The following is a 24,349-nucleotide window of genomic DNA, read 5'->3' on the forward strand; positions in this document are numbered from 1 at the left end:
GGTCCTCCTTGCAAAGTAGTTGAGTTGATGTATGTGCCAAAGCCCAGAGAAAAAGCATATTCCTCTAAAACCAAATTTATTAGTATTGATGTTCATAAGGGTTTTTTGGCGATGACATCTCTAGCTGTGGTGTTCAAGGATATTTTTGCAAGTCCTAAAAGGATGAGTTTCAAATACTCTGAAGTTAAGGTTTGACTACAGTGACTCAGAATGGATGTTGGAATCGGACATGCTCCCAGCTCCACTGTCAAGTGTATAATTTGGGGGCAAGTTAAGATGGACGTCTGAGACTCATTTCCTTATCCATATAAACTGGTGAAGTCATACTTCGTGGAATGGTGGTTTGATGAGCTGATGGCACTCAAGTGGACACAAGGTGTAGTGAACGCCTTACTCACCTGCTCCTCTCTGCTATCACCTCCAACCTCACCATCTTATTTTCCAGCAATGCCAGGTAGTTTTCACTCAATGCATGCTCCCTGCTTTACCTTGCCCATGTCCCTACTGCTCATTCAACACACTTTCTCCACCTCTGCTTGCTGAACTGCTACTCACTGTTCAGGCTTCAGCTTAAATGCCCATCTCCTCTAGGGAGCCTCCCTGGACCCCTTATGCTTGCAGACTCCACTGTTCTGCACCGTCTTTACAGAACAGTGCACTTAGTACTTCGGAGGTTGGGCTCCAAAGCCTGACTGGCTGAGTTCCAAGACTGATCATTCCACTTACAGAGGAGTTACCTGAGGCAGGCGACTGAGCTAAACTAAGTACCTGGCTTAGTTAGTTAGTTTGTTTGTTTGTTTTTGCCATACATTGGGGATCAGAGTGATCCTGCATTCTATTTTTTCAGTACAGTTGAGGAAGATGAGGATTAGGCTGGAGACGCATGGAAGCCTGCCTCTCATGTGAACAGCCAGTATTGAGCATTAGTCTCTCACTGTCTAAACCATTCTGCTTGAACAGCAGGTCCTATCATGGCCCTGATAATAACAGTAGCACTTATTTCCTTGCAATACAGTGTGAATTAAATGAAGATATGTAGGTTCAGTGTTTGGAAAGGTGCCTACAACACAACAGATGCTCAATAATGTTAGCTGTTCACATGACAGGCACCGGCGGCCTTGGTCGCCAGCCTAGCACTCACCCTCCTGGAGGTAAGTGCATGTCTAATTGTCTTCCCCACCAGACTGGAACTACTTCAAGGCAGGAACATCCTCTGACCTGATCCCATTTGTTCTCCCAGGTGAATGGGAAGCTTCAAAATCACATTCGCGCGCGCGCACACACACACACACACACACACACACACACAAATAGATCCACATGGCAGAGTTGGAAATGTGGAAATGTTTGAAAGAGAATTGCTATGTTTTGCAGACAAACCAACTTTGAACACTAACCTGCATACCTACCATTCACATTATCATAGACTGAGCTTTTACTACGTGCTGGCAACTGTTAAGATCCAGGAGAGGGTTTCTCAATCTCAATCTCTGAACCATTGATGTTTAGAGGCAGACGATTTTTTTCTTTGATGAGGAAGGGCTGTTCTGGTTTCTTGTAGCATGTTTTGACAGCATGACTGGACTCTGCCACTTATGACAGTGGTACACCTGCCCCACCCCCAGATCGACAACCCAAAATGTCCCAGGATGCTTCCAGTGCACTTTGGTGGGCAGAACACCGCCTACTTGAGGAGAATTAATGGAAGAGTGGAACCTGCTGCTGGACCTGTGACCAGAGTTGAAAGACTGGTCGATCTAGCTCTTGTGGGTTTTGTGACATAAAAAACAAGAACACAATCCTGATACAGTTTATAGAGGCCCCTGATTTCCTCCCTGAGCCATTAATATTCTGATAGCAATTGCAATAATGTGTGTTATTGTAGCTTAAAGAGTTCATTTGATCAAATCAACAAAGATATTTCTGCACAAAATATCCCATGCTTTTAACTGCTCATGGATTCTCTCGCTGGGTGTGCCCACTCTCTCCCAGGTGCAGCTTCCCATGGGATTTTATTTTTGTTGGATATGACACCTTCATATTTCCTTCTTTCATCTAATAAGCAAAGAGTATCCTATATTTGTCTGTTTTAAACATGAGTCATTAATGGTTTTTAAAGAGCAGTTTCATCATGAAATTAAAGTGGACTTGAAACCCTCCAATAACTTTTTGGGGACATTATCACAAACTTTTGAAAACCTTCTCCTGGGGATCCAAACAGGACTGGCAAGAGAACTAATTACTGTTGCTCTTTGTCCTGAATGTCCTTCCCCGTTTCCCAACATTAACCACCCCTTTGCTGACCCAGGAAATGATTCACCCACTAAACCACCACCAAGGAGTGCAGCAATGTGAAAATGTGAACTTTCCAAGATTTCTTGTTCTATATATGGAGGAAAAAGCTAAGGCCTAGTATTCTGCCATATTTATATAGACCTTTTATGGGTCACAGGTCTTCATTAATAAAAATGGCAGGGAAAACTCTCATGGTTGCCAGAGTGAATAAACTTGAAAAAGTCCCCTGCCCAGGAAATCAGCTTCTCAGTAAAGACATCTGATTTTCCCTCGAGAAATATCCTTTCTTACAGACACAAACCCATGGAGGCCACTCACATCTGACACTCGCCAAATCTCCCAACTGCTCCTGGAGACAACTGCAGGAGTGGGCTGTCAACAGGCATTTACTGAATGACCTCGGTATGTCAAGCACAGGGATGCAGCAGGGGCTGGCGGACACCATCACCCTCAGGACCACACAGACAAGACCTGGGACCTGACAGGAGCCGCAAGGCAGGATGATTAGGGTTCACTACTAGAAAATGGGAAAGAGTGACAGGCTGAAGGACAGGAGACTTTCAGGGACGAGCCTCAAAGTGACTTTTGCTGCATCTTGAAGAATGCCAGGGAAGTAGGTGTGTGCGTGTGTGTGTGTGTGTGCGTGTGTGTGTGTGTGTGCGTGTGTGTGTTGAGAGTGTAGTGTCTTAAGGAAAGGGGCCAAATGTGCAAAGGACTGGAAATGTGTGAGGCCTTGGGACAATCACCATTCAGGGATCCTGCCGGAACAGGTTTAAAGAACCACACGGAGTGGGCTCAGGTGCAGTTCTGAGGCACGGCCTAAGGCATCACAGCCTTGATGAGGCACCGGATCGGCCACAGAGGATGCTGTTTTCACCCCTAGGAACCTGAAGGGGTGATGTGGTTTAGCTATGAAGTGACTGGGTCATGAGGCCTAAACCTGATCAGTGCATTAGTCCACTGATAGGGATAAACCCAGTGGTGGCTGCAGGCAGGTGTGTGTGACTGGGGAAGGTAGGCCACTCGGGAGGCTTGTCTTAGGGGTATATTTTTGTCCCCGGGGAGCAGAGCTCTCTCTGCTTTCTGATGGCCATGTCCTGAGCTGCATTGCTCCACCACACTCTTCTGCCATGATGTTCTGCCTCACCTCGGGCCCAGGCAATGGAGCCAGCCGTCCATGGACTGACACCTCTGAAACCGTGAGCCCCAGAGAAACTTTTCCTCCTCTAAAAGTATTCTTGTCAGGTCTTTTGGTCACAGTGACAAAAAAGAAAGCTGACTAAAACAAGGGTGAGGGGAGGGATGGTGCCCAGAACCTGGGGAGAATTGTGGAGTAGTCGTTGTCCAAAATGCAACAGGAGGAATGACTGCCCCATCCTCCCTCTCACATGTGTGGCTCTCTATTGTCTGTCTGTCTACCTCCATTTCTCTTTGTTTCTCTCTCGCCATCTCTCTATCTATTTCTCCTCAATTTCTCCATCTTCCACTTGGACCATCCACGGCATAACCCAAAAGGAAGCCGAGGATACGGACACCTGATGGTGCAGTCTAGATATCCCAGTCTTCCAGGGCACAGAACAGGCAGAGAAAGGCAAACGGAATAACCAGGAAACTGGGTCCAGCTTTCTTCAAGTCACTTTGAGTCACTAGAAGCCAAGGGACACATCAGGGACACATAAGAGCCAGGAGAGGGAATGGAAGAGGAGAGGGAAAGCGCTGAGCCCCCAAGGTCCTCTCCTGGCTTTCTGCCCAGCACCTTGATGGGGAGAGAACCTACAGAGGATGTTAAAGCTTGTAGCTGCCATTTGGGGCTGTTTGCTGAGCATCAGGCACATGCCAAGTATTTGTATGAAGAAACACTAAGTTCAAGGGAATATAAATGCCAGGAGGAGAGAGACTTATTGTTCATGCCCAGTCCAGGAAAGCACCTGCACATGGATAACAGACAATCAATAAGTGCTCACATTAAGAAGAAGCAAAATAGTCTCAGTGGATTCCAGACAGTGAGACTGGGATTTGATTCAGATGCCCAACTCTAACCTCTTAAGCTGCAGAAGCATCCCAGCCAGTTGAGAAGGAAGACCTAAGAACGTACTCTCCCTCCTTCCCTGTGAGTGGAAATCTGCTCCACTAAGGTCTCTCCTAAGAGAAGGTGGAAGGCTCGCATGCCTTTAGTCTGCCCCCACCAAGCTCAGCCTTTTATTTAACAATGAATTCATGTGTCCTGAAGACCTGCAGCATTATTAGTCTGTAAACTCCTAGTGGGCAAGTTCAATGTTTGCATTGTCCAAATACAGAAAGCCTTAACACACGATCTGCCCTCAGGAACTAGGTGCCTACGCTATGAATGAGGAAGAAGTAGGATAAGTGCAAGCACTGTGTAAATCCCTGGGAAAGCAGTCTTATAGTGACAGAGGCCGACCCCCAACTCATAAGGGCAGTAGCAGGTGTCTCCATGGAGTAGAGTCCAAGACATCAGGAAAGAAAAAAAATGGTTGAGCAGGTTGAGTCTTGACCTCCATGAGTTGAGCAGATGATTGGCAGGTGATGGGGAGGACACTTTGGAGAGCACATGCCAGGACAATGGCACTTCCACAGAAACACCTGGTGGTGGGCCACACGTGAGGCTGCAAGAAACAGCATGGTACAGAAGAGGTCCTTAGGAGTGAGGTGAAGTCCATACTGGCTCCCAACTCCCTTTCCTGGGTCTGTGCTCATCTAAGCCTAATGACTCCAAGATGCGCTGGAGTACCCCCATCCTCTCACCTGCTTGTGGACTGTGTTCCTGAAGCCCTGCCATCAGTGAGTTCCTTCCTTATCAGAGCATTTCCACCATCATAAACCTGAACAAAATGCTGAGATTTTCCCATAGTCAAATATTAACTAAAAGGAAAAAAACTTTAAAGAAAAATTTTAATCACTTACTCCCTTTCCCACTATTGCCCAGTTTCTTGGTAATTCCTTACAACAATGCTCCTCAAAATCCAGGCTCTCTGTCTCTACTTCCTTTTCTCCCATTCTTTTGTAAACTCATTCCAAATAGGCTATGGAAGATGTGAATCCAGCCACTCAGCAAAACAGCAGTTGTGAAGGTTTTCAGTGACAACGGTCCTTCCTTAGGCCTAGGAACGAGAAAACTTGTGTTCTAGTGAATTCCCAAGTTTTTCCAAGTCTTCCACCCCTGACAGATGGATAAACAGGTGTCACCAGCAGCCCATTCCCTTTCCCTGACCTCCAACTACACACACACTGGTCCCTCAAAACTCCTGGCAACTGTGAAGACCAAAAGGACCCACTTCCTTTCTGTGCAGATATTCCAGAATGATTGGGGAATCAGGGGTCAACAAGATTTTTTTCTGCAAAAGGTTTGAGAGTAAATAAGTCATTCTTTTAGGTTTCACTGACTAGGCGTTTAGCTCCCCTCCCTCTCTTCTTCCTCTTCCCCTTCTCCTCCACCTGCTCTCTCTACTCCACGTGCTGCTTCCCCCTCAACTCTTTACAAATATAAGAACCATGCTCACCAGCTGCACAGAGGCAAGACATGGCTGACTTGGCTGGCCTGCCGTCCACGGACCCCTGGGGGAGAACAGAGGAAAACTCCTGTCTAGGTTTTGAAAGAAAGCCCTGTTCTCCAGTGAAGCCAGGGCAGTTAGTCACCAGGTACCGCTTACTAGCTCTATGACCGTGGGACATCATCTAACCTCTGTGAATCTCACTTTTCCATGGAAAGGATCTCGTAAGATCTGAAGGACTTGTTACTGACCTGTCCACTAAAATAGCAAGTGGAAAGGTCAAAGCAACGCCCAGAACACAACAGGTGTGTACACAGTTCCCCTGGAGTCCCCTTGTGACAAGGCTGGCAGGAGTGTCTGATGGGGTCATCTCCAGCTGGAAAGCACTCTTAGAAGGAGAATGGCTGCAGCTTTGCCCACCTCTCTGAATATGGTCACAGGGACCTTGAAAACAGGTTACTGTCTTAAACTGCTTTGCATTCGTACAGCTTACCTTAAAATTTGCACTACCACTTATTAGATTTCTCATCTTTAAAAAAATCTCTTAACTTCATTTTTCACCTTGTCTATTTTTAAAGGGTTTAATCACTTCTTTTATTTCTCCTCAACTCCAGGCCTTCCTATTTTTAGCCTTTAACATTTTTACTTCCTCTGTAATGTCTTAGTTCCTAAAAATCCATTAAAAAAAATCTTTATCCTCAGTAAAAGTAAGAACTCCTTTTATTCGGTTTTCTAAAACCCCCTCTGGTTGTTACCTCCTGAGTGCTCGCAGCCTCCCACCCCGTTCTGTCGCTCCTCAGGGTGTCGTCCCTGCACCCATTCTGTCCTGGGGGCGGCCACCTTCCCCTTCACTGTGCACGTCTGGCCAGCTCAGTGCGGCCTGTCCACGTTTTTCCTACTCTTTTCTTAGCTTTTCACAACTTTATCGTTCTGTTGCTTTTCAAACTTCATTACATGCTATTTATACTTTGTCCTCCAATGCAGTGCGTACTATTTATAAAGGGCAGGCAGGAAGCATGGCCACAGAGCCGACAGCTGCCGGGGAGCCCACGAGCTGGCAGAGCGTGTTGGCGGGGACTGTTGTGTTCCCTCTGGGCTGGGTGAGTCCTGCGTCTCCCTGGCTCTGTCCTCCTTCCCTTTCCTTGCTGAGTCCTCAGTGAGTTTCACCTGGGTCAGGACTATTCCCTGCTTCTCAAGTGACCTCTCTAAACCCTGACTCTGTAACTGAGAAACCCTTCAAGGGCCACTTGAGTGACATAAGAGGCAACAAAAACAGTAATGACCAATGGCATATCTTCAGGAAAATGCAAATCAAAACCATAATGAGATCCCCCCTCATTCTAGCTGGAGTGGGGGGTGAGAGAAGAAAGGAGGAGCTTTAGATTACATAGAGGGGAATGAGAGGGAAGAGGGGGCAGGGGTATGAAAGATGGTGGACTGAGACAGACATCATTACCCTATGTACATGCATGATTACACGAATGATGTGAATCTACATCATGCACAACCATAGAAATGAAAAGTTGTACCCCATTTGTGTACAATGGATCAAAATGCAGTCTGAATACAAATTAGTATGACTGTCTTAGAAAACAGTCTGGAAGCTGCTCAAGAAAATTAAAAAGAGAACCACCATATGACCCAGCAAACCCAATAACTGGTGTATATTCAAAGGAAGTCGAATCATTATGGCCAAGAGACATCATGTGTTTACTGCAGTACCCTTCACAGTGGCCAAGACAGGGAACCAACCCAAGTGCCTATCAGTGGATGAATGGAAAAAGAAAATGGTCTCTGTGCACCATGGAATGGCATTAAGCCATGAAAGGATCAAATCCTGTTGTTTGTCATAACATGAATGAACCTGGAGGATATTATGTTAAATAAAATAAGATACAATCAGAAAGATAAATACCACATGATCTTACTGATAGGCAGAATCTAAAACAGTTGCTCTCATAAAAGTTCACAGAATAGTGGTAACTGGAAACTAGGAAGAGTAGGGGAAAGAAAAGATGGGGAGGATGTGTCAACTGGTACCATGTTAGTCAGAAATGAGTTAGAAGAAATGAGGTCTAGTGTTCTACTGCACGGTAAGGTGGCCATAGTTAACAATAATGTGTCTTCATAACTCAAAATATTGAGAAGGAGGGATTTTAAGTATTGGTTCCACTAATAAGTGCTAAATGTTCAAGGTGGTAGATAAGCTAATTACTGTGATTTGATCTTTACATAATGCATTTCAAAACATCACAGTGTTATGCCAAAAATATGTACAATTATTACATATCAGTCAAAATCAACATTAATGACATCAACTGTCACGGTCAATATTGAGCAATTATTGTATGACAGGCCTTTTGTTTGTTTCTTTCTTCTACCATCTGGCAACACGCTGAGGAAAGTATTCCCCTTGAACAGACAAGAAGATTTCAGGGGCCAAGTGCACATCACAAGTAAGTAAAATAATTGGGAGGCCAAATTCTTAACCACTGGGTTGCACTGCTGGGTCTGCATACATAGTACAGCAAACCTGACTATTTAGCATCTGCTTTCTAACTGAGAATCATAACTTGGTCACCCCAAGGACCAGCGGTAGAGATGAGATTTGAGACCCACATGGTCCGATTCCAGAGTTGACTCCCTAACCCTTCTCCACTGTATAGTAAATACAGGACACAACTATTCTTTGAAAAGTAGCATAAATGCAGAAGACTTTGAAGATTAGTGACGTGGGGAGAACCTGGTGGAAGAGCATCTATCATGCATCACTTATCCAGAAATAAAATGGAAAAATATTTCACCACAGACAACCCTTCAGAAAAGGAGACAGCGGCCAGGATGCAGGGCCTGCTGAGATGCAGCCACAGGAACACAGTCTCTGCCCTTGAGGAATTCAAAATTTAGGAAGGCTGATGGATAAACAGAAAGGAGGTCAGAATTCAGCATTATCTGTGATTTTCAGGTCATTTACACAAAGCAGATATTCCCTTATGCCAGCCTGGGGGCCCAGTGGGACAGACTGACTTGGGAGCTTTCCAAAAATAAAGATCCCAAGACCATGCCTCTGGAGACTTGGGTTCAGTGGATCCAAGAAGGGCCATGGGGATCTGCATTTTAACCCCCTGCGGATCCTCAGGTGCAGTCAGAGTAATTAACTTGCTGGGGATCCTCTTTGTCTCCTCTTTTTCTCCTAGTGCACAAAATCCATTGGCCAGTCCTGCTGTCTCGTCCTCTGAGATGTTTTTTCGAGGTCTGTCCTGTATCACCCCCTGCACAGTTAGCTCTATGGCCCCAGTCAAAGTAGCTTTCACTAAAATTTTTGGAGGCAGCCTCCAGTTGCCTCCCTGGCTCCATTGTCCCCCACTTCAGCCTGCTCTCCCCATCCCAGCCAGTGTGACCCTGAAAAGGTGAGTGATAGGTCATGTGTCCCCAGTACTCAGAGCCCCCAGGGTCTTCCTCTTCCCACTTCACAGGAAGAAAAGTCAAGGTTTTTATTGTGGCCATTAGACCCCCTGTGATCTTCGGAGCTCACCTCCAGAGTGTTCCCCACCTTCCCTCTCCTCTCTGCTCCAGCCACAGGGGGACTCATTATGGTCTCCAGTAGGATTCTTGCTCCTTTTGCCTCAAAGTCCTTGCACATTCTGATCTTTCTGCCTGGAATGTTCTTCCCCAATCACTTTGTGGTGCTCTCACAGATTTCAAGTCTTTTCTCAAATGCCTTCTCATAATAGAGGTGTTTTCTGAACTCCCTATTCATTAGCTGCCCCATCCCTTCTTCATCCTCTTACCTCCTCCTCACTCTTCTTCACAGCAATTATCACACATATGCCACCAACACTCTGTATTAAATATTCTTTTCCCACCCATAGAATGAAGGCAGGACTAAGCAGGACTTTGCTTTGCAAACTACCAGTTCAAAAACTGCCAGACACATAAAATAAATTTGAATGGGTATGTTAATAGAAGTTGGGAGCTAAGAAATCTTCTCAAATCAAGTTTACAAGTGTATAAGGATAGGAGAAAATATCAATCAACTTCTCAAGTGTTTCACACTTAGCATACCAGTGTGGGGTCAGAGCTGGCTTACCGAGATAGAGAAGGGATCTGGTAGAGCTATAAGTTGGAGGGAATACAAAACACAACTGATTGTAAAACACAACTTACCTCATCTTGCAACCACAGATCTGCAACTACCATGATGTAATAGTATTTCCTTCATCACATTTAGTAAAAATAATAATAATTGAATATATCAGGTATTCCTAGGTACTTGATATTAAAATGCAAAACATTATTTGTGAGGTCAATTACTGAACAACTCTGTGTATGTGGCAAAGATTTTCTTCCACTCTGCAGGCTGTCTCTTTGTGTTCTTAATTGTTTTCTTTGCCACATGCTTTTTAATTTGATGCCATTTCACTTACTGATTCTTGGTTTAATTTCTTGAGCTTTAGGAGTCTTAAGGAAGCTAGCATTTGAGCAATTAGGTTGGAATATTGGTCTTATATTTTCTTCTGGCAGTTCCTGTGTTTCTAGTCTGATTCCTAAGTCCTTGATCCATTTTGAGTTGATTTTGTGCAGGGTGAAAGAGATTTAGTTTCATTTTTCTGCATATAAATATCCAGTTTTTCTGGCACCATTTGTTAAAAGGTTATCTTTTCTCCAGTGTATGTTTTTGGCACCTTTGTCAAGTATCAACTGACTGTACTTATATGGATTTGTTTCTGTCTTTTATTTTATTCCAATATTCTTCATGTCTGTTTATATCACAATATCATGCTGTTTTTGTTACTATAGCTCTGTAGCATAATTTGAGATCAGGTATTGTGTGACTCTTTGGAGAGAGGGTTAGTATCCAGGATATATAAAGAAGTCAGAAAACTTAAACACACACAAAAAAACAAATAATCCAATTGAAAAATGGGGGGAAATGATCTAAAAGGACATTATTTCTCAAAAGAAGAAATACAAGTGACCTACATATATACACAAAAAGGTTCAACACCTTTAGCAATCAAGGAAATACAAATAAACTACACTTAGATTTCATTTCATTTCACTCCAGTTAGAATGACAATCAAGAATACAAATAACAGTAATTGCTGATAAAGATGCTGTGGTAAAGGCACACTTACACATCATTGGTGGGACTGCAAATTAATGCAACTTTTTTTAGAAATCAGTATGGAGATTCCTTAAAAGACTAGGAATGGAACCACCACATGACTCAGCTGTCCCACTTCTTGGTATTCATCCAAAATAATTAAAATAAGCATACTATAGTGATACAGCCACTTCAATGTGTATAGCAGTGCAATTTACAATAGCCACGTTATAAAACCAGCCAAGGTACCCAGTAACATATGAATGGATAAAAGAAAAGGTGATATATACACGCAATGGAGTTTCACTTAACCATAAAGAAAAACTTAATTGTTATTTGTTGGTAAATGGAATGAACTGGAGAATATCAACCTAAGTAAAATAAGCCAGACTTAGAAAGTCAAGGGTTGAAAGCTTTCTTTCATATGTGGAACCTTAAAAGAAAAAAAGAAACATGTAAAAAAGGAAAGTATCTCATGAAAATAGGAGACCAACAGAGTAGAGGAAGAATATCAAGAAGGAGGGAAGTAGAAGTAAGGTATAGAGAAGTCCTGGGGAATTAAATCTACCAAAATATGCTATATCCCTGTGCAAATATACCACAACAAATCCCACTGTTATATTTAATTATACTGTGTAATTTCAAAAAACAATAGAAGGGAGATCAGGAGAGTAGAACAAGGGGCTGGGTGACAGTGGAGGCAAAGGGAAGGTACAGGGAATGACATTAATCCAATCATGTCTGTGTAGGAATGTGGCCTAATGAATCCTACCAGGAAGTATAATTGTAATGCACCAGTGAAAAGAAGACCTGATTCTGGGCTCTGTTCTCCTCATTGGGCCTGGGCCTCAGTACTTCTTCTCCTGGCTTTATGAGATGGGACCACTGTGCTTTGCTTCTCAGACTTCCCGTCACCTCTTTTGGAATCTGCAAGTGCTCCTAGGAAGGACAAGGCCCCACAGCCAGGCTCCGTGCCTGAGTGGTCTTCTAAATCTTGACATTTATGTCATTAGTGAATTTATCTGAGTGATCTACTGTTCCTATTCCAACATACACAGACACATTTGCTTACACACACACATATGAGAATTTATGTATATTTTCTTTCATACATAATCGTATATTTTCTTCAATTTCAAGAATTAGAATTACATTGAATTTACAGATTTGTGTATGTATACATGTTTATATATAGTTCACAATATTACATTTTACATAATGTGTCAGAGATTTGCTCATGCCATTAAATATCTTTAAATGCTATTTATATCCACTTGTACAAGCAGAACGCAGCTTAGTCAGCTATTCCTCTAACTGCTAAAATAATGCAGTTTCCATTTATTTTCCACTATCAAAAAAGAACACTGCAATGAACAATCCTTAACAGAAATTTCTAATCTTGTATTTGATGGTTTCCTAAAGATAAATCTCAGGAAGTTGGATCACTAGGTCAAAAGAAATGAGAAAAATTTTGCAACATGTTGCTAATTTGTTTTCCAAACATATTGCAACAAAGTATCCCATAGCATCCAATGATCTGATTGTTTTCATTTTAAAAAGCAATTATTTCTCACTTGAGACATTACCATACTTTTCTGCTTAGAAATCAGAGCAATATGCCATCTATTATCTCCCCCCACTTTTTTTTGTAGTCTCATTTTCCACGTTTCACTCTGGTCTGTTGGCATTTATTTTGGCATATAGTATGAGATGATAACCAAATTTTTCCTGATAGTTGTCCAATATTCCTTCTCTGAGCAATTCTTATTTCCACTGAGACACAAAGTCATTAGGCTCTCAATCATCTTTTTCTCTCTTGTGCACGCTGGTTTTATTCCATTAATTTTTCAGTTGAGTTTTTCTCTTTTGATGCAGAGTTTTAATTATTGCAGCATGAAGGCACCTGACACTTTGGACAAGAAGCACCCTAGTCCCTTTTGTAAGGAAGCATTTGATATTAGAGCTTCCGTATTCCTTCAGTTATACTTTGAAATCATCTTTCAAGTTGCAAAGGAAAATTCCATGAGGAATCTTAATTATAAATTTGAAACTGTAAAGCAAGTTGGGTAGTGCTTACACAGTTAACAGTTGTCTGTATTTTGTGAATTTGTGTACTTTCCCTCTTTTCTAGCTCTCATGTACTGGATTTTATTGTTGATGAAGATATTCTGTGTTGCTTTACCTTACCATTGCTGTTGTAGGACTGCTGTTTTGTCAAATCTGGTAAATGATGATTAGTGTTATGTCGGAAAGCCATTCATTCATGTGTTCATTCATCAACTACCTAGCACTTATTAAGTGCTGAGCAATTCATAGGCACTGTGGTGAGCATTTATCATCTAGCTGCTAATCAGTGAATATCAATAAAAATCATTTTTGTGTAGATAGAACTAAAACTCCAATGTGGGAGCACACATCAAGGAAGCAAGTATACAAATGAATATATAATTACAGTCTGATAAATGAACAGGGTGCAAAAACAAAGAATATCAGGAAAGTCTTACTTTTGTAATAGTGATCAGGGAGCATCTCTCAGGACACTGTAATAAGTTCCAGAATAGGAGAAGAGGAAGCTGCAAGGCAAGAAGTGTGGGGAAGGGTGTCCAAACAGAGGAACAGCACTTGAATGACTGAGAGACAGGGAGAGACAATGAAGGAATAGAAAGCAAACCAGATTGGTTGAAACAAAACAGGTAAGATAGGGAGGAGGAAGAGGTACCAATGAGTTTGAAGAGAATCAAGCAGCCTTTATTGTCATGAGAGGGAGTTGTTTTTGTTCTCTTTTTCAACAATAAGTTTATTGATTTAAAATCTATGTATTTTGGCAGGCAGTGCATGCACTACACAAAATACAAAAGCAAGTGATTAAAAAAGAAGATGTTAGCCTGTCTTCCAAGAATTGTCCAGTACCTTACTGAGTGATTCTGTGCATGTGTAGTGATAGCAAATGTTAACCCTTTGAGATTTTTCTTAACATTCTATCCAGCTGTATGGATTTATGACTTACCAATCCATGTTCATAGCCATTTAGGTCGTTTCCAGTAATGTGCTGTCATTAGCAACACTGTGATATCCTTTGTTCACTATTTTTGTATTTATCCATTTTGATGCATGCACCTCGAGTTCATTGATCTTCACTGCTGAGTAGAATTTAATTGTTATATCACAAAATATTTATCCTTTCTGCTCTTGATGGACATTGAGATTATTTTCGTTCTAATCCCGTATGAGAAACACATGAACATCCTGAGCGCATCCCCTGAGGCACACGTGCAGAGGCCGTGCTGGGGTGTGGAGGATGAGCGTGCGGTTGCAGGGTCGTGCAAACTGAACGTCCAAGTGCAAAGCCAAAGGAGCTGCATTGCTTCACAGTCCTGCCAATCAACATCCTTGCCAATGTGACAATGTCCCACTCTCCCCCCGCCTGCTTGTCAGGGTCAACCTGGTGGGAATGAAATGGTTTCCCATAGTGTCTTTTAAAATATAGTTCCTTGTTTACTAATTTGCAGTGCTCTTCATATCGATTTTTCTCATCATTGAAATACATGCTGAAGTCATTTGCCTTTGTTTTCTTTGGCATTATCCCCTTTTATATATTTATATAAATTCATCCTATTGATCTAAAAATGAATTCTTTGTTGCTTCTTCGTGTCACAAAATATTTTTTTTCCTGTTTGTGCATAGGGATTTTATTTACCTTGCCTTTGGTGAAATGGAATTCTTAACTTGAATTTAATAAATGCATTAGTCTATCCTTTATGGCCTCTATTCTTTGCGACTTTTCACATGTTTGCTTTTGTTTTTTGCATTTATGGGGATGGAACCCAGGACCTAGTGCATGCTGAACAAACATTGTGCCACTGAGATACATTACCAACCCATTTTATTTTTAATTTTGAGACAGAGTCTTGATAAGTTGCTGAGGCTGGCCTCAAAATTCAGATCCTCTTACCTCAGCCTCCCACACAGCTGAGATTAGAGGCATATGCTATTGTGTTCAGTTTTTTTTATTCTATTATATTACCTTTCTAGGTAATGAAAATATCCTTCAAGGCTATCTTATAAAATGATCTATTTCTCACTTTCATGGCTGAGTCTTTAATCGACCTGCAGTGTATTTCTATTTTGGAATTAGGCAGGAATTTGCCTTTATTTTGTTTTATTAAGTGGATAACACATTTTTCAAGACCCTTTGTTTAAAAGTCTATCTCCTTATATCCACCTGCAATGCTCAATTGTCTAGGTTGTGTGTTTGTTTCTGGGTCTCTGTTCACTCACTGTTCAATTTATACATCATATACATAGCTTAGTACCTTAATTACTACAGCTCTATACCAAGTCTCCTCTGGTACTGCAGGTCTTCCCATTTTGTGCATTTTTGATGCTTTGATCTTTGTATGGCTTTTAAAATCATCTTGAATTCCACTGGGGGAGAAACACCTACTGAGATTTGGGATCTTTACTACAGTAATTCTTCCTATTCATAACATGATATATTACCATGCACCTATTTAGGTCTCTTTAATTATTTAAATTTCATAATTTTTCTCAAGGATTTGTACATTTTTATTGATAATTTTCTAGGTATCTTATGATTTGATACATAGTTATAGGCAGACAGACAGATAAAATGGAAGTTCATTTTTTGCTTATTATGGGTCCATGGGTGTGCAAGAATATAATTAGCATTGTATTTTGATTCAATATTTTGCTAAAACCTTACTCAGTCCTACAATTTTTCTGTAGAGATGTTGTGGTTTTCTACATGGATTGTCATTTCATCTGTAAATTATGGCAGAATAATTCTTCCTTTCCAAGCTTTATTACATTTATTTTGAGTGTTTTTGTTCTATGGAAGTAACCAGACTTGAGGTTTACGTTGAATTTATTTGGTGATGACTGGCATTGGCATCTCTTGGCAAATGGTGGCTTACCGCTCAGTAGCATCTGTGCCTTAGGTGATTTCATTTGTGTTTCTCTAGAAGTCCTACAGCGATTGGAAAATTCACTTCTAATGTCAGAATTTTTAAAATGAAAGGATATTGAATTTTATCAATGCTTTCCCCCACATTAATGAGATGATTATTGTTTTATTTAAAGCTATATATATGACAAATTATAATAGTTGATTTGATGATGTTTTAATATGCTCCAACTCCTAGAAAAAATACAGTGTGGTCAAGTTGAATTATCTTTTCTATACATTGATGGTTTCAGTTTGCTTTATTAGGTGTAAGAATTCCCATCCATGCTCATGAGTGAGAGTCACATGGTATTTACCATTTTCGATCAACTACCTAAGTTTTGGCACTAAGGTTATACTAGTCTTATATACTGAATTTCTCTCTATTTTCTATGCTCTGGAAGTGATAAAAATACAAATTATTTATTCCACAGTTGTTTGTAGAGTACTCCAATGAAACTATTGGGGCTTGTTACGTTCCTCATGTAAAGATTTTTAATTATGATTACACCTAGTTGAATTTTCTCCTTTCTTCTTGAGTCAGCTTTAGTAAAGATGTATTTTTAGAAATATCTCAATTTCATTTAAAGATCTTGTTAGCATTAAAGTTAATAGTATATTTTATCATCTATTGATTTCTGCAAGATCTTTGTCAATTTTTTAATCTTAATATTGCTTATTTGTATGTATTCTCTTTATTAAGCTTATAAGAATTATTTGTTTTATTAGTTTTCAGAGAGTGAAATATTAAATTTATTGATCCTCTTCCCTTATGGTCATTTGACTTTTCATTCATGACTTACTGTTCTTACTTTTTTCCTTCTTTATACTTTGGATTTATTCTGTTCTCTATTTGATTTGGTTTTGCTAAATCCTTCAGTTGAATAGTAGGACATTCAAAAGTTTTTAAGTTTTTTGCTAAATGAAGCATTTAGGACTATAAATTCCTCTGTGTGGACTACTGAGTTTTATTCTGTGGTATTTTCAACATTCTTTGACTATACAAGTTTTTCATTATGATATATTTTTAAATCCATGAGTTATTTAAATTACTTTTAATTTCTAAGCATATAGGGTTTTTCTAGTTATCTCCTTAGATTGCTTTGTAACTTGGTTACTTTGTGGTTATTGGCCAAGTTTGCATGATGCTAGTTCTTTGAAATGTGCTGAGGTTAGCTTCAGATTCTGATATAAGATACTATTATACATTAAGGCTTAAAAATTTGTAGTAATAATTAGACACTATGTTTCATTTCAAGGTTGTTTTAGGAACTATTCAAATTATTTCTTTGAAGATTTGTTATATCTGCCTGACATTAGCTACTAAAAATTGTGTTCAAATAGACCACTATGATGGTAAATTTATAAATAATTACAATGATACAGATTTAGATATACATAATTTTCACTGTATATTTTGAGACTGTTGTTAAATGTCCTCAAGTTTAGAATTTTTTATCTACCTGGTGAATTAAACCTTCTATCATTGTATAGTGACCCTATTTATCTCTAGTAATGCTTTTTTCCTTTATCTTGTATTTATACAACAAAACAAACTTTATTTTGTTTTGACATTTAAAGTTTTTATATTAGTATAAATTAAGAATCTCATAAATGTTATGTAGATTATTTTTTCATGTGTAATTTGAAAAATAATCATCATAACTGGAGAGTCAGTACCATTTATGTAACACATTTTTCTAAATGTTTTCGAGACTGTCTTTGGCTTTTAATATTTTGACTATGATGTTCACAGGCAGAATTTTCCCTACATTAGCCAGTGTGTGGTTTGCCGAACTTCTTAAATCTATAATTGTTTGCCTTTATAAAATTCGTGAAAAATATCATTTCTTCAAACAAATTATGTTTTCCCCATTCTCCTTTTCCTTTCCTTCTGAGAATTCAATTATATGTATGTCAGGTCTTTAAACATTTCCACATATTCAACTAAAACCTTTTTGAAATCTTTTTTTTTTTTCCTGCAGAATGAACATTTTCTACTGTTAACATCTCAAGTTTACTAACTTTTTATTCTGTCATCTGCACTAATATCATCCAGTGAATATGTCCACTTCAGATATTGTATTTTTCATTTCTAGATTTTCCTTTGTGTATGTATGATTTTTCTGTCTTATTTTCTGACTTTTCATTTATTACTAGTGTGCTTATCTTTATATCATTGAGCAGAGTTATAAAAGCTGCTGTAATTTTCTAATCCCAGTATCTGGGTCAGATCGAAATAGGTGTCTGTTGATTATTTGTTCCCTTGAGGAGTCACATTTTAATGTTTAGTCTGATGTCCCATAATTTTGTATTATGTTTAGGACATTGTGAGTACTGTATAATCTTATATTTCTATGGACTTTGTCTTTGGACTTCATTTTAGTTGGATTATTTTATCCTTAACTCGGTTGTCTGTTGTCTACCCTGTTCACGTGAGGTTCAGCAAACAGTTTATACAAGAATTTGAGGTTCCCCCGCATGTGTTCCCTGTAGGATTTTGTGCTCACTTTCCAGCAGCTGGACACGTTATTTGCTTCTCCTGAGCTCCTAGACTTCCTCTTGGCATTTTATCTACCCCACACTACATGAACTCTGACCTATCCTTGGGCTAAGGCCATAAAAATAAGGAAATTCACAATGTGTTGCTCCTTTCTTCCATACTTTGACACCCCTCCAAAATAGTCCTGCTTTTCTTCCCCAGTAAGCCATTCAGAAGGGGTCTAATGTGAATACGGGAAGTCTAATTTGAGAGTGTAACAAGGAGATTTTGATGCTGAGAGATAAGATAATGGGATTGCAGATTTTAAAAAGTGCAAAATGTGATATCTTTTCTTGACTTACAAACAAGATTTGAGTTTTAGCAAAGAGGACCTGAGTGCACTAGAGTCACAGTACAGAAGGCCACTTGATGAATGTTATATATGTGTATATATATATATATATATATATATATATATATATTTATTTATTTATATATATTTATATATATAAATGTTTATTTAACTATTAGTGCACATTGATAGCACAAACTAATGATTTTTGTTGTGATATTTCCATACATGCATAAAACTGTTTGATTGTAATCACCCTGCTTTTTTATTTTATTTTACTTCATTTTTTTTGGTTCTTTTGAGTTATACATGACAATAGAATATACTGTGACACAATTATAAAAGCATGAAATGTAATTTGTTCTATTTCGGTCCTCAGTATTTCCCCTTGCCCCGACCCTTCCCTCTACTGTCTTCCGTAAAACTCACTATCATGTATATCCCCAAGAACCTAATTTTAAGAACCCATAAGCTGATATGAATGATTTTTCTGTTCCATATTTTCTTCCTCTTCCTCCCCCAGGATTCCCAGCCTAATACAGACCAAAAACTTCAGTTCTTGAAAAGAAAGGTGAGGGATAGTGAGGAAAAGAGAAAAAGCCAACGAGATCTCCCTCATCTTTCTTACCTCAGGTTTCCACTCTAGGTTCAGGCTTAAAACTGAGGAGGAGGAGGCCGACTTGGTGAAGAAAGTCCTCTCTGAAGGGTGACATTGACAGGAGGTCTGAATGAAGGGCAAGGTTCTATTAACATGCTAGAGAACATTTCAATTAATATATTAAGATTCGCCTCTGAAATTTTTCCTTATTTATTTTCCTCTTTGCCTCCAAACAGCTCCTTTAACCCCCTGACCATGCTGTGTTTGAATTTCTGTTTTAGGTTGTGGCCCAGGCAGTGCTGTTCATGTGTATGAACACAGCTGGGATCTTCATCAGTTACCTGTCAGACCGGGCCCAGCGCCAAGCCTTCCTGGAGACACGGAGGTGTGTGGAGGCCAGGCTGCGCCTGGAGACAGAGAACCAAAGACAGGTACCAACTAGAAAGACCCTGTGTCCCCGTTATCACCTCACCCATTGTAGAGACTTTTTTCCTTCCTCCCAAACAAATCCTAATTTGCAATTGCTCTTTTGAAATTAATGCCATGAAATTCAAGAACCTAAAATAGTTACATGAGACTTACACGTCAAAGTAGATTGATCTTATTCTCTATACTCAATTAATTTGTCCCCAGAAGAAAGTAAGTTACCGTAGTCACAAAGGTATTCTGACCCCTTTGACTAACATCTGTGTTTATGACCCAGGTCCTAAACATTATTAAAATCAAGATCATCTACCTTATCATCTTCAACTTCCTTCTCTAAAACTATAAATTGTTATTTCAGATAAAGTTTTCCACTGCATAGGGATTTAAATTATATAGTAAACTCTCAGAAAAGGTATTATGCATATCTAATCCCTAATATTTCTCCCTGGATTTCAGAAGAGATGTTGCACAAAAATAAAGTTTATGGACCTGATGCCAATCCCAGAATAAGAAAGGCAGCAGGCTAGGCAGGTTGGATAGGGTGGGGAGGGTGAAAGCAATGAGATCCTGTTTGAAGAGGTTGAAATAAAGGAGAGTCTTGGATATCCTGACTAAGTGGATGCTATAGAGATAAAAAGTAGCTTTGGTCTCGAATGATATGTCCCTCCAAAATAAAATTAGCATTCAAAGACTAAAGACTTGCTCCTCCAAAAGCTATTTATATATACAAAATCCATGTGTTACCCTTGTTTCTGAAAATAATTGTTAAAGAGGAATAATAGGAATGCTTTGGAAATTGGTTTTAGAATCAATGATAGTCTACTAAGTTTATAGGCTCTTGAGAATTCTATGCATAATAGACCTATTAGTTCTACCATACTCAGTTCTTTTTTTTAAAGTTATGTCTTATACGTACTGTAGCACACTTATTTTAAACTTCATACAATGATGGTTTGAGAAATGGCAAACAAAGGAGCTGTGAAAAGCTTCAACATTTTCTTCATGATTAATTTGATTGAATCATCAGGAAAGCCTGTATCTTTGAAGCGAAGTGAGTCCAGGTCTATGTGGCAATGGATGAGGCAGACGGCTTGGGCACAACTTGACAAAACTCACCTCCCACCAACATATGTTATCTCCAACATATGTTATCAACAGAGGAGACTCCTGAACTCGCAAATCCTGCAGTGACTTCACAGGACTCCAAACAGGGAATTTTTAAGTTAATGCCTAAAGCAATTAATTATGGAGTCTCATTAATAGCTGTATTATAGTTTCTCTGAATAGCTCTTGGAACAATTTAGAAAAATAATTTCAAGGAAGAAAACACTTTGTATAATAAAATGTGAGTCTCTCCAGGATGGTGTATTATGTTCCTGTGCAAAACAGAGCAGTTGCCCGACTGGCACGTCACTCTTTCCATGGGATTCGTGCCAATGCAGAGAATGCTGCCATATTAATAATTTATTCAGCTCTTCTTGATGCTCTCTCACAACAAGAGCTGCATTGTGGGTGAGTTGTCTGAAACGCCTCTTGAATGCAGTGCTTATGAAACCTTGGAGACACTGAAGATTGTTGCCTTATCCTAGCCATGAGACTTTTCTTCTTTTCTCATGCTTCAGGTTGGGTGTCCCAGAAGCACAGTGACCTAGCAGTCTAACATGGTGGGGGTGTTGCTGTCTTCTTCTAGTAGTTTTCTTTTTTTTTTAAGTTGGTAAAAGGAGGAAGAAATAATAACATAGAGGTGAGGTAAAGAGACAATTCATTTGTAGTGTAAAGGCCACTAGAGTTTGTTCCATGGTTCATTTTATTCCCAGTTGGACCATCTAAGTCACTTAGCCCTCAGTCCTAAGTTCTTCATTTGAAAATGGGCAGTATCTTTCTCTTCAGCATTGTATTTGCTTCAAATGACATAATATGTATATGGCAACATAAAATTATGAGTCAGTCTCTTGTCTTCATGGATAAAATGCAAGAAAAGGTTTGTCTTTTGGTGGAAGGTTCCCAGTTCAGAGGGTTAAGTAAAATCTATTATAGTTTTCTTACAGTCACAAGCTCAGAACTATGATCAACTATTCCTGGCATACTGACCACCCCTAGGTCCCCTAGTATCTAAGATAACCAGCTCTGTGTCATTCTGTGCTTCAGTTACTTTCCATTGACACCTGATCTCTTCTGAAGGTTTCCATTATCCCTGAGAACTTCCTCAGTGGTAGATGGGCAGTGCAGTCTAACAGAGAAAACAAAGCTTTGCAAGTGACACTGCCCTGAATTTGAAATCTTTGCTTAGTTGCTATTTTAGTGAGCTTGAGCAAGCTGTGAGTCTTTGTTTCTCTACCCATAGCAAGGGGATAATAATAACCTGCCTGAAAAGTCTCCTTAACAGCTAGAAATATTGTGTGCAATGCCCTTGCAACTTAGAGAAGCATTTCTATTAGCATTATTATGCATAATTATGTATATGATTCAGCCAACATAGCTCAGACCCAAGAGGGCTCATTTGAGAAAATATTCTAATTTGGCTTGTCTTAGTTGAAATAACCTGGAATTATTTCTATGGAGGTAAATCAGAATGGTAGTTCTCCTTAGGTATACAGTAAGTGAACTCATCATTAAGCTCCATCCATATCTTTCAAAATACCAAGTGCCATTGACAAATTCGTCCTCATTTATCTCTTTTCAGAACTAATTACAACACCATGTCTTAAAAATTCTATACCCTGCTAAAGAAACACTGTAGAGGCCTAAATGACTGCAAATGCTTTCTCCTTGGATAATTGTCCCAAAAAATTCTAGTGGCAATTTTTGTGATTATCAGTATAGCTCATATTATGAGCAGATCATACTGCACAGAAATGATTGAGAGACTTTTTGAGATTTTTTTCAAGCAATTAATTTATCTCATGGCAGGATACAAAAGAAATAGTTAAAGGACTTATTCAACATTGGATTTATTTATTTAGGGTCTGCTGTGCATGGGGAACTGTGCTGGGTACTGGGAACATGATGACCACTAATAATAAGTTCCTGTTGTTGGGTATCAGATATGAAAGAATACAGACACATCCACAGACACCCATGACAACAGTATATGACTCAAACCTAAACTGCATGATTATAGAGGGTTACCTGGAAGAAACAGTGTCTCAACTGACACATTAATAAAATTCGGATGAACAGAGCAGTGATGAATAATCCATACAGGCAAAACACACACAAACGTATCTTGAAGAAAATGAACAGTTTGTTGAGGGAAGTTATGAGTACCCCATTATCTTTCATTCACTTTCTCACTTAGCCAGCCTTTTATCCATGCTGTAGATACAGAAACAAATAAGATTCTCTTTCAACTCTGAATTGGGTCAGGAAGATGAGCATGATCTTAATTATTGGATGAGAAGGAAGAAAGGAATTAGCAAAGCCGCCGGTGACAAGATCCATGATTTGTTGAAGGAGAGCAGTGCGGGTCAGTGGGTTTTCTCTGATCGCCTTCTGCACTTCTTCAATAGAACACTACTACTTTCCATTCAATGAAAAATACATATTTATTGAGTCTCAGCTATGAAGCAGGCATTATTCAAAGTACTCTGTACACCAGAGTGAAGAAAATCTATTACAGATCTCCATTACTGCTTGCTACAATGGCTCTCAGTCTTTGCAGACCTATCTGTTAGGGCACACCATGATCCCCTTGAAGAATTCTCAGTGTCTCATTCCTCAACATATGTCATCCAGCAGTGCCTGAAAACCCATGTGGAATTCATGATCATAAATGACTGTGATCATCAATATTTAATGATGGCTACTAATTGTTTTTCCAAATAAAAATCTGCAGGCAGGACATAGAAGGTAAGTGGTCCAAGAACCACTTTTCCTCCTGCCTGATGGTTCCCATCACATAACAAGATGCCTGAGGTCCTGGTAAGCAGGATTTTTCCTTGGAAATCCTAAACTTGCCTGCATAGTTCTTGAGGTCAGAGAACCAACAAATACAAACACCTTTTGCTGTATGTCTCTTTTAAACTAAGTTTTTAACTCTGCCCCTTGAAGGTGACCCTCAACTTCATAACAACTCACCTCCTTCCTGTAGTAGTTGGCACATTAGCAGGGAGCAACTATAGAATGGGCCTAAAGGCTCCCATGTTGAACTTACTTGGATGCAAGAAGTTGAGCATATATTGACCCTTTCCTTCCAGAAAGCATGAACAACTTCCTTCATCTCCTCCTCTTCCCTCTGCTCCTTCTCTTCCTCCTCCTGATCCTCCCCTTTTCTTTCTTCTTCCTCCTTCTCCTCCTATTCTTTCTCCTTTTCCTTCTCCTCTTCCTTCTGTCCTTCCTTCCTCCTTCTTCTCTTCTTCCATTTTATCACCAATTGCAACTCTCATGAACATACAAACCACCTCCTACCTGTTCTCTTGGTCTCCAGCTTCTCTCCCCTCAATCTGTTCTCCATCTCACAATTCTGACCGGTTCAGTGTCAGTGCGGGGACTCTTCAGTATTTGCAAGGTTTGTGTGCAAACCACTTCTCTGCTTCCGGGCTGTGGGACCTTAGGCAAGCCTCTCCCCACTGGAGACCTTGATTTCTGTGGGTACAAGATAAGCATGATGATCGT

General features: G+C 39.8%; 1 protein-coding gene across 4 annotated transcripts in view; it reads left to right on the forward strand.

Moving 5' to 3' along the window:
• Positions 1–24,349, forward strand: part of Adcy8 (adenylate cyclase 8) — a 231,096-nt gene that overhangs the window by 31,399 nt on the left and 175,348 nt on the right. For all 4 annotated transcript variants that reach the window (XM_047525869.1, XM_047525870.1, XM_047525871.1 and 1 more), the window contains exon 2: positions 19,591–19,740. In XM_047525869.1, coding sequence (XP_047381825.1) covers positions 19,591–19,740 — 150 coding nt within the window. The remainder of the gene's footprint in view (positions 1–19,590; positions 19,741–24,349) is intronic.

Source organism: Sciurus carolinensis, chromosome 1 (assembly GCF_902686445.1).
Source record: "Sciurus carolinensis chromosome 1, mSciCar1.2, whole genome shotgun sequence".
NCBI lineage: Eukaryota > Metazoa > Chordata > Mammalia > Rodentia > Sciuridae > Sciurus > Sciurus carolinensis.